The sequence below is a fragment of the Pelophylax lessonae genome (genome assembly GCF_965119305.1).
Source record: "Pelophylax lessonae genome assembly, chromosome: 2".
NCBI classification, from domain to species: Eukaryota; Metazoa; Chordata; class Amphibia; order Anura; family Ranidae; genus Pelophylax; species Pelophylax lessonae.
The window spans coordinates 586,521,349-586,532,603 of NC_138769.1; the positions used below are offsets into that span (position 1 = coordinate 586,521,349).

Genomic DNA, 11,255 nt, shown 5'->3' on the forward strand with positions numbered 1-11,255 from the left:
CGCCACGAATTGATAATGATCCTCCGCAATGGCAAATCGAAGGTACCTCTGGTGACCCTCGAAAATGGGGATGTGTAGGTACGCATCCTTCAAGTCGATGGAGGCCATGAATTCCCCCAAACCAGGGCAGCCACCAACGAGCGCAGGGATTCCATGCGAAACTTGCGAACCCGCACAAAGCGGTTCAGAGCTTTCAAGTCCAGAATCGGACGTACTTTGCCCTCCTTTCTGGGCACAGTGAACAGATTGGAATAGAACCCCTGAAATCTGTCCCGATGAGGCACCGGAACCACCACTCCCTGGGCCCGCAGGTCCCGAACCGCCAGGTGCAGATCCTGCAAGCGTTCCGGAAGCAGTTGAAGGTTTGAAGGGAAAATCTGCCCGCCGGACGAGAGAGAAACTTGATCTTGTATCCAGATCGAACGATTTCCTGAACCCACCTGTCCCGAACGCGGTCCAGCCAGGGTTGAAGAAAACCGAGCAAACGTCCCCCCACCGCAGAAACGGGTGAGGGCGCCCCTTCAGGCCGCATTGTTATGGGCAGCGGATCCGGACTGGCCGGACTTCTGCTTACGGCATCTTCTGGGAGCCTTGGCCTTTGAAGGGCTTGCCCTTATAGTGCGACCGAAAGGCACGAAAGGACCCCTGAGAGGGCCTAAACGAAGCATTCTTCTTACCACGAACAAACTTATTCTTGTGAGATTGGGGCAAGAGAGTGCTCTTACCCCCAGAAATACCCTTTATCAGAGTATCCAAAGAGTCGCCAAAAAGACGAGATCCCGCGTAGGGCAAATTAGCCAAAGTCTTGCGAGAAGATTGGTCAACAGACCAACATTTCAGTCATATCAGGCGACGGTTCAAGACCGCCACACTAGAAAGACGCGCAGCCAAAGGGACTAAATCCAAGTCCGCATCACACAAATACATGACACCCTGATGAATCTGATCCACCATAGCCAAAGTTGTCGGCGGGGCAGAGTCAGCCACCAGGGTGCGCCTGAGCACCTGCGTCCAATCCGCAATAGCCTGGGCTGCCATAATGGAAGCAAAAATAGGCTTCAGCATAGAACCAGCAACCGTATAAGTATGACGGGCCAGAGACTCCAATCTCCTGTCCGTAGGGTCCCGGAACACCGGGGTATCCTCAGCAGGGATCGCAGTTGATTTATTCAAAATCGCCACCGCGTGATCCACCTGAGGCGGTACACACCAACGCTCATCAGTAGCCGGTGAAAAGGGATAACGCAGCTTGAACCTACTCGGCACAGCAAAAGGCTTTTTTAAATTGCGCCAGTGCTCATCAACCGCGCACTGAAATTCCGTAGAGCACGGAAAAACCTGCGATGTTTTGCGTTCTCTGCGTCCCATATGAGGACATCAAAGCATGAGGACATGGTTCATCCTGCAAATGCAGCGTTTGCTTGATAGAAGCAACCAACTCATCCATGAGTGCAAGCCCTTTAGACGAGCCAGGGGGAGAATTATCAACCCCTTCCACCTCAGCCTCCCCGTCAGACCCCACAAGGTCCAGGGATGAGTGAGACCCTGAGAAGGGCACTCCAGCCATAGCAGCCCCATCGCCCTCTGAATCAGAGGAAATAGACACCCTGTGCCGTTTTGTGGATCGAGCAGCCACCAGCATCTGCACCTGAGCAGCTAAGTTAGACACAATAGTAGCCAGATCAGCCCCCTCGGGGGAAGCAGCAGCCCCTTGGCCCCCCACCAGGGTGGGAGGAAACTTGCAATCCTGAGAATCCATGCCCCAGCAAAGTAATTAATAAAGGGTACTGCCCCTTTAAGATCGCGGCGAGCGCTGCCCACCGCACCCACTGACCCCCACAGGGACAAGAAACTGGGCAAGGAATACAGGAAAAAGGGAGATATAAAACCTGGAGAGCTCACACAGGCTGCTGCACTGATCGCTGTCCCAGAGGAAAAGGAAGTGATGCAAGACTGACCGCCCCTATGAAGCCTATGCAAGGCTACACAAACATGGCCACTGGCTGAGGAAAAAACCCTGGGCAAAGGGAACATGGCGCTGACATGTGGTGATCGATCGCCGCTCAAAATGGCGGCGTTTGGCGCCAAAAAACGCTGTGCGGTACCTCACAGGACCTGCCACCATAACTTTTGCCCCAGAAAAATGGCGGATCGCCGCAGCGATCGCCGCACAGCATGCTGAAAATCTGACTGCTGCATATGACACCCAGCAGAGCGGGAGAGCCCCCCCCTCACACAGGCAGCAAGTGCACACAGGAGCTGACAGGGAACACAGCAGACACACAGACATGCAGGGTCACACAGTCCCAGACTGACACCCAAAAAAGACAGGTCCCCACATAGAGTTACACTTACCAGTCCGGATGGCGTGGGGAGCCTGCTCCAGCGACCAAACCGCAGTACTGAGGACAGGGAGTGTCGCAAGCCTGACGCAGTGGAGTTGCGGTGCGAAATCGCAATGGCGTCCAGTGAGGTAGCCACCTCACTGATAGCATCCCTGCAGCGAACAGGGATGGGTCGTTCAATGTGCCAGGGCAAAACCTAAGCTGAACGCTCGATGGCAGGCTGGGAAGCCCCTGGCCCTGAGCCCTGGGATCCAGGGTGGCCAGACTGAGACCCAGCGCCGCACGATCATCTTCATCAGAAGAACTAACGCTGAAAATAAACAGCTAAGTAGAAGAAAGAGAAAAAACTTCAAATAAAATCAAAAAAGAGAAAAGTGGCTGAGACTAAGAGCCCCAGCACAGGAACAGCCTGCAAACTCCTGAGCTAGGCATATGAAACTGAGTTGGTATGCAGGAAGCAGGGAGGTATTGACTGAGGGGACCACCCCCTGGGGGTGGGATATGCTAAAAGCTTTGATATTAATATATTCTGTTGCCTAGCTACTCCTACGGAGCAAAGGTCAATAACCCCATTAGTGACGAATATGAAGAGGCGGCGACTGTCGAAGGACGTAAGAGAAAAAGAATATATATACATACAGTATATATATATATATATATCTATATCTATCTATGTACACACACAAGGCTGAATACAGCCACATTGCAGTACTCGAATGCCTTTACTGCTATAAGCCCAGCGCAGCACGCTCTCTAGCCATCCATCCCTCTATATTTGCTTCCAGTTTGTAGACTCCACTCTTGCTCTAAAACAGGTTCCTTAACATTGTAGCCTGTTCTATTCAGCATTGGGAGTGTATATATTTTTATGTGGTTTTCACAAGTAAAGTTAAAACAGTGAGCACTATGCATCTTCTCTGTCTTTTTGGGGTTATACCTGCTTAAGAGGGGTGTTTTATGATGAACCCTGGGGCTTAGTGATCCATGTGGTGGAATTCTTTTGATGAGACATTTGATGCGGATACCCTCCATCAGCTTTTGTATTGTCCTGGAATTGAAAGGAGCACATTAATTCTGACCTTTGCAGTGAGGGTCATTTAACCAAGGTGAAAGAACACATGAGAGAGGTTATTCAAGTCAAGGATATGTGGATATCCCTTTTTTTTCCTGACTTCGTTGCACATTATTTTGGACCAAATTGCACATATTTGGACTTGGTCTTTGACTTTTTTCTTAAATATAATTTTTTTTTTTTTTTTTTTTTATTATACACGTACACAGCACATATTTTATTATTTATTGTTTATTGTGCAAAGATATTTTGTATAAATATTAAATTATTTAACATTTGTAATATATTGTAGATTACAATTCTATGCTATTTTTCACATAAATGTATGAATAAATTGAATAGCAACACAAGTATCTAAATCAGTTTGAAGAAACTCTGGTTGCTCTACTTATGTTCACATCTATGGGTTGTAGTACACTAAAATGCTGGTCACTTGTGGTGCATTGGCGTGGCATTCAAAATTGTTAACATCAGCACACTCTGGTCACCTAAGTTTACAGATAGTGTATGCCACACACAACTTTACATGCCCTTTGGATGCATGTAATCTTTGGATAGGCGTTTGAAGGACCTGCTGTTTTTCTATCACCTGCATATAGTCTGCATTTCCTTAACATTGCAAAATAGATTTGATGATGGTAAATCATGCTGTAATTGACAGCCCATCTCTCTCCTCTTTGCTAGATGTGTATATTTAACAAAAGAACAGTATGAGTTTTTTTAGAGATAAGAGAACATTCTTCAGTCACAAATTTTCCAGCCTTCTCAAAAACCTCTGTCAAGCACTTATTTTGTCCTATCACTTATTGGTTTAAAACCTGTAGACGGAAATAAGCAATTGCTTTTATTATTCTATTTTTTTATAGGCTAAATCTGGTTCTACCTGGCATGAAGAACACATACACATTAGTAGAAGGTCATTGCTCAGTACATCTTTTACCACCAGGGCAACAATCCATATTCCTGTGGATACCTGCAAAAATGGCGGCAGACCTTTTCATGAATGAACTGTATATGGTTATGATACTATTCATCGTAACAGTAACTGCTTGCATGAAAATGTATGGTAATCAAAAATGGACATTAGAGGGGCGTGTCCGGCCAGCGATGCAGTGGGCCGCATAGTATGGGAGCTCCCGCTGCCTCACGAACACAGCGGCTCACAGTGACAGAGTACAGATCTCCTCTTCTCCAACTCTTAACCCGCTGCCTCCCGGATCACCCGCCATGTATAAACCGAGGAAGGCCGCCAAAACCGCCTCAGCAACTTACTGATTTATACCCGGCGGCACCTCACAGGGCAAGGCAAGATGGCGCCGGCCCGGCCTCCCGGGAATAGCAGGTACTCTGACAGACATCCCGCCGCTGACAGGGGGCACTTATCCTCACCAGGGAGACCTAGATGAGCCTTCCCCACCTTCTACCCCCTACCACTCGCAGCCCCACTAAAACTAAACACCGCAGACATGATGGGGAAGCCCCCCCTGGAGCCCAGCATGCGGCCTACCAGGCCTTACTGACCAAACAGCCAGGAATGACTATTGACATATTCCCAGCTACTGACCAGGCTATATCGGAAGCCACAATGAAAAATATGCTCCTTTCCCTGAGAAGCACTTTGTTTAGTGACTTTGCAGCCATGTTCACTCCGCTAAATGATACGGTGCAGACCCATGATTATATGATTCAACACCTAGAGACCAAAATGGCAGACCTATACAATGCTCACAACGACCTTGTTGACGCCTACGCTGACCAAGAAAGTGAATTACAGCGCCTCCAGTATAAACTTGCGGACTTAGAGGATCGCTCGAGGTGTAATCATATTAAATTTAGGGGCATCCCTGAATCTGTCCCGCCTAAGGATCTGACTAACTTTGTCCAACGCCTCATAAAGGCCCTCATTCCATTCTTGAGCGATATCGAATTGTGTGTGGATAGGGCCCACCGCATCCCCAAACCAAATTTCCTGCCTGATACTGCTCCCAGAGACACTCTGGCTCGCATTCATTACTACCATGTAAAGGAAAGGATAAGGCCTGCTGCCAAGCAGAACCCAGTAGTACCAGACGAGTTTACTGGTATATCCCTATATACTGATATATAGCAAATGGCTCTCAACAGAAAAAAGCTGTCCCCACTGAAGAAAATCCTGCGTAACAACAGTATGATCTGCAAATGGGGCCTCCCCACTAAACTGCTGTTTACGTGGAATGGTAAAACCTATCCTATCCATAGTGTGGAGAAGGGTATTCAGCTATTCAAACAATGGCAACTACTACCAGCTGACTCACTGTCTCCCGAGATGTCTACTCCGGAACACATGGGCTAGGCCGGGACCGGCATGTCCACTTGATCAGCTCTCTGTTTTCCTGTCTCATTGTGCTACTACCTGCTTCATGAGGGAGGGAGCCCTCTGAGGTTTACCCCACCTTTACCCCTGCTCTGGACAGACTATTTCAGTACCGATACTGAACACCAGAAGAACCCCCGATGTGCTTTAGCGTCTACGGCCACCCATTGCGCCTGCATGGTCAGGTCTTTTTTTATTCATGCTATTTTTTTGTTTGACTCCTTCATTTACCCCTCCTCTAGCTTTTTTCTCCTCGTCCAGCATCCACCTCGATCCTCGATCCTCAAAACTTGTCATTGTCCTTCTGCTCGGCTACCAACGTGTACTGCTGCCTCGCCTTGGTTCGCTGTCCATCTCCGTGCAAGATCTTCCACTGGCAAGTACCTACACTGACACACTTGTCCTTCTGCAACTATGCCACTGAAGTTTGTGTCACTCAATGTTAAAGGACTAAACAGCCCTGCTAAGAGAGCTTCCTTAATGCAAGAAGCAAAATCCCTCCGAGCGGATATTCTCTTTGTGCAAGAATCACACTTGGCAAAGGGCAAATGTCCACGACTACACTTTCCCCACTTCCTCCACCTGTACCTGGCTAATGCCCACAAGAAGGCATGTGGTGTTTTCATTGCTATACATGATTCTATATTATTCCGACATATCCGTACCATTGAGGACCCATTGGGGCGGTACATTGTGCTTATATGCGAACTAAATGGTACTCTATTCACACTAGTGAATCTATATGCCCCCAACACCAAACAGAGGAAGTTTCTCACCCACCTCTTTCACTCCCTAGTGGATAGCAAGGCATGCTTATTACAGGGGGAGATTAGAACACCGTTGTACATCCTTCCTTGGATTCTACCGCCCAAGCTCGAAGACCGACATGCTCTATATCCTCCCTGTTACAGAAACATGAACTATATGACATATGGCATTGTTTCCAATTGGTATGATCCCTTGGTCCGACCACTAGAATTTGACGACATACCTGTAAATGAGACGCCTTATTAATCTGATCTCCGGAGCTGGATCCACTCGAATGCCTTCTCTGCTCCTTTCCTTGGATGCGGAGAAGGCGTTCGATCGGGTCCATTGGGGGTACCTGCAGGCAGTACTTGATGTGTTTGGGATTAATACAGTCAGCTATCCTATGTCTTTACTCAAGCCCGTCAGCCACTGTACTCGCCTCAGGGATGAAATCGAAACCTATCCATATAACTAACGGCACCAGACAAGGCTGTCCCTTATCTCCCATTATATTTGCTCTCCTAATGGAACCTTTGGCGGAACGCTTCCACTTTCGCTTCCACCCCCGTATTAAAGGCCTGTCGGTAGCCGGTTCAGAACATAAAATAAGCTTCTTTGCTGATGTCATGCTTGTGCTCACAGACCCTGTCACCTCCTTAGCGGAATCATATACCCTCCTGAATGATTTTTGTAAGATATCTTACTACAAATTCAATGCAAATAAATCCCAAATCTTAGGTCTTAATATACCACCCGCCCTACGGAACTCCCTTGCTGAGAAATTCCCCTTTATCTGGTCCCCTCACTCTATACTCTTTTTGGGTATCCAACTCACCCCACACACATCACAGCTCTATAAAAGCAATTTCAAGTCCTTCTTGGAATCTCTACCTAATCTCCTACTACACCTGAAAACACATGAATTGTCTATTATGGGTAGGATAGCTACCTTTAAAATGATTATTCTACCAAAGCTCCTTTATTTGTTCCGCACCATCGCCATCCCTCTACCTCTGTCCTTTCTAACCACCCTCCAAAAACACATGACCCGCTTTATATGGAATAACAAACTTGCCCCTTTAAAATCACAGTACTACACAGGAAACATGGAGGCATGGGAGTCCCCAATATAGCAGCCCATTATAAAGCTTGTGTCCTAGACCAACTTAAATATTGGTGGGCACCATCCCCGCACAAAATGTGGTCATCCATTGAGTCCTCCACAGTCCCTTGTAAGGATCTACAACTAGCTCTCATTGCTACTGTATTAGGAGCGCGCCCTGTCTTTCCCGATAATCCGACCGTGCAGGTATCGCTTAATCTGTGGAAGGAGTTCTGCCTTCTACGGCCTCCTGCTGCTATCATGGACAAAACCTACACCCCTCTGAAAGCACCGTGCAACTTTATATTGCACCTTGATATACAACAATGGCTGAACAGAGGCATTTCACTTCTAAAAGATATATACCAAGACTCACGCATTAGCCCATTTGACCTATTAGGAGCCCAATTTAATTTACCACAAGGAACATTCTTTACCTATCTCTGGATTAGTTAATTTCTCAAAAAGCACCAGCTCCCCGCATACATCGAAGTCCCTAGTTCAGTGCACTCTTTCCTTCAAGACACCACCATTCACAAGAATGGTATCACATTATTTTATGCTATCTACAACAACCATAACCTCTTCTTCAAACCACCTATGGTCAACAAATGGGAACATACCCTAACAAAGACATTTTATGACTCCACCTGGCTGAAGGCCTTTGCCTCCACCTATGCTGCCACTAAATGTGTTAACCATTGGGAACAGTACCAGAAGGCAATTCACTTCTGGTACCTCACCCCCCTTTAAGCTCTCTAAGTTCTACCTGTCTCATTCCTCCCTATGCTGGAGACAGTGTGGAGAGATCGGAACTCTGTACCATACGATATGGTCCTGTGTCTCACTGAGATCCTTCTGGAACAAAATATTCACACTAATTTCTGAGGTTGTAAAGGTTGCCATCTCTCCCACCCCGGGATTAGCCATTTTACACCTCACTATTCATGACTTTAAACCCTGCCAAAGAACAGTGATAATACAATTGCTCTTAGCAGCGAAAACTGCTATCACAAAACACTGGAAATCTCCTGTACCTCCCTCCCATAGTGAAGTCATCCTTTCCATTAATCACCACTGCCTGATGGAAAAAACGCTGGCTGTCACCACTCTTACCACTTCCTCGTTCCGAGGGAAGTGGTAAGCTTGGTTGTCTCACGTTAAGTGCACAGTCTCAGACTGATATAATGCTATAAGTTGTCTATATGGACCTTGCTGGGCCTCTGCTTGTCTTCCTCTTCTTCCCCCTCCCCCCCCCCCTCCCTTCCACCCTGTAGACCTTCAACTATTCCTACCCCATTTTTCTCTCCTCCCCTCTCGTTTTGCCCTTTCTCACCTCTCACCCACCACCAAGTGGCCCATTTCCTACTAGATCACCAAAGGTCATATTTATGTGCATTTTTCTCCTATACTACGGGTACATTGATCTCTTTACTAGTTATTTGATTGTTATACATGTTGGACTGTGGATATGGGATGTTATATCTGCTGTCATCCTCCTGGGGCACAGTTTGTTCCCCATGGGGTGCCCTGGATGCAATGACAGTAACTTTATCTTTGGATCTCATGTATCCATATACTATGTTGCAGCAATATATGTTGATGACCAAGCTTTATGATGTACCCCTCTACACCTTGACCTCACTTGTAATGCTATGTTATATCCACTTTGGTGTTTATGCTTGTTATGCTTCTTAAAACGCAATAAAAACTATTGAAAACAAAAATGGACATTAGACTACGTACTATCATTGTTTGTGTATTCTTCAAAGTCAAATCCCTTGCTGCCATTGGCTAAATACTGCTCGTCCATGTTGATTGGCCAAACAACGCATTTTCTTCTTAAATGACCCATGAAAAGCTGTAGACCGATTAAAGCGAAGACACTGAGGCAAAACACTGTCAAAATCATTACATCTGACAGTTTCTTCACAGACTGAATAAGGGCACCCACAATGGTCTTCAGACCTGTAGAATGAAATCAACAAAAATGTTAAACCACACTCCCCTGTATGCAGCTGTAGCTTTTTAGAGCTTTAAACAGATTCCAATCATAAGCATAGCTCATAAAAGCTACAGGTCTCTGCATCTTGTTCAGCATCATATAGACTTGTAAAGCACATCCGGCAGCTGCAAAGCTGTACAGTATTGTCCCTGGAACAGAACATGCATCTAGTACAACTGCAGTATGATTTTGGGGTTCATGTACGGTACACATGACTGCTTTGATTGTGGTTGAGTAGTGATCACCAAATTTCACTGATCTCACATAGAAGTGTATGCAGGTGTTTATTGTCCATACTAAAAAAAAGCATGTCTTGTATAAAAAAAAAAAAAAAAAAACTTAGTGCATGTAAACCCTTACAATGAACTTATCTCAGTTGCTCCCTTTTGATCTGTTGAATATACTTCTAAAGGGATTTTGTTACATCTGTCGGTAAGGCTAGGTTCATATTTGTTTATTGCAGAAATGAGTGCATGTTCCCACAATGCACAAAACAAATGTGCATTCCTTTTGCAGGTGCACTGTGGATCCTAATGGCACCCCAATGCTAACTGCTAACGCACATGCCTTCACGCTAACCAAAATGCATAGTAACAAAGTTCCATGCATTTTGGTGTGGCACAATTTAAAAAAAAAAAAAAAAAAAAAGAAGGTCATGCACTTTGTGTGATTTTGAAATGAATGGGCTCCCCTAAACACGGCACACAAAATCGGGCAAAATCATATAAAAGTGCACATGCACCTTCGCACCTGCATATGAAATACAAACATATATATATATAGAAAACCAGTGAGCTTTCCATAGTAAGCAGACAAAACAGGACTTCTGCTGAACTAAAATCAGTAGGAGCCTTATCAGCCCTGCCCAAGTTAACTATAAATTAATTAGAGAACACCTCCAATTTTATGGAGAAGAGGCAATGGTGTTCTGTAGTTTGAAAACATTTTCTTCCCTAAGAGTGACTATGATGCTCCACCATATATACAGTACAGTTACTGAGTGTTTTCACTCTAGGCCAGAAAGTGAGTTACTGACAGAATCAGCAGGTGAAAATAGGGGGGGGGGGAATGAAAAATAAAAATCAATATAGCCACTACATCTAGGGATCCATAAGCTTCAATACTGTATATAATATTTCTGTTAGATTTAAATATATTTTAAAGATGAATTTAAAATAACTTATACTCTCTTGAAGGTATAATGGGTATGTTACTTTTATGTTGCCATTGTCAAAGTATGGCATGTATTTTGCAAAGGTGCTGTAGTACACCTTTATTACCTGTAAATCAGTTAAAGTGAAGGTAGAGGAGCTTGTTTTTTTAATACATGCAGACATCAGCACAGAAATGATATCCCCCAGTGGTCTGAACTGGTTTGTTCCAAAAAGGATCATGCCACTAAAAATGAAAAGGCTTGAAACTGCTGATAAAAAGTGCAAAAGAAGCTACAGCAGCACACCCAATAGGAACTTTTCCATTCCATTCTGTACAGGTGAAAATGTGGTTAGTGATCTTATTTTTGCACAAATTATAAAAAAGGTACTGACATCCTAGATCAATTTTTTGTAAAGCATTAGGCACATACATGGGAAAGGGCAGAAAGATATTCTTGTTACCATCAGAAGCAT

The 11,255-nt window shown here is 45.3% G+C and overlaps 1 protein-coding gene across 1 annotated transcript in view; it reads right to left on the reverse strand.

Moving 5' to 3' along the window:
- SCN8A (sodium voltage-gated channel alpha subunit 8) overlaps nt 1-11,255 on the reverse strand; it is a 328,265-nt gene that overhangs the window by 132,567 nt on the left and 184,443 nt on the right. Inside the window, exon 7 of the mRNA XM_082244781.1 lies at nt 9,369-9,590. Coding sequence (XP_082100907.1) covers nt 9,369-9,590 — 222 coding nt within the window. The remainder of the gene's footprint in view (nt 1-9,368; nt 9,591-11,255) is intronic.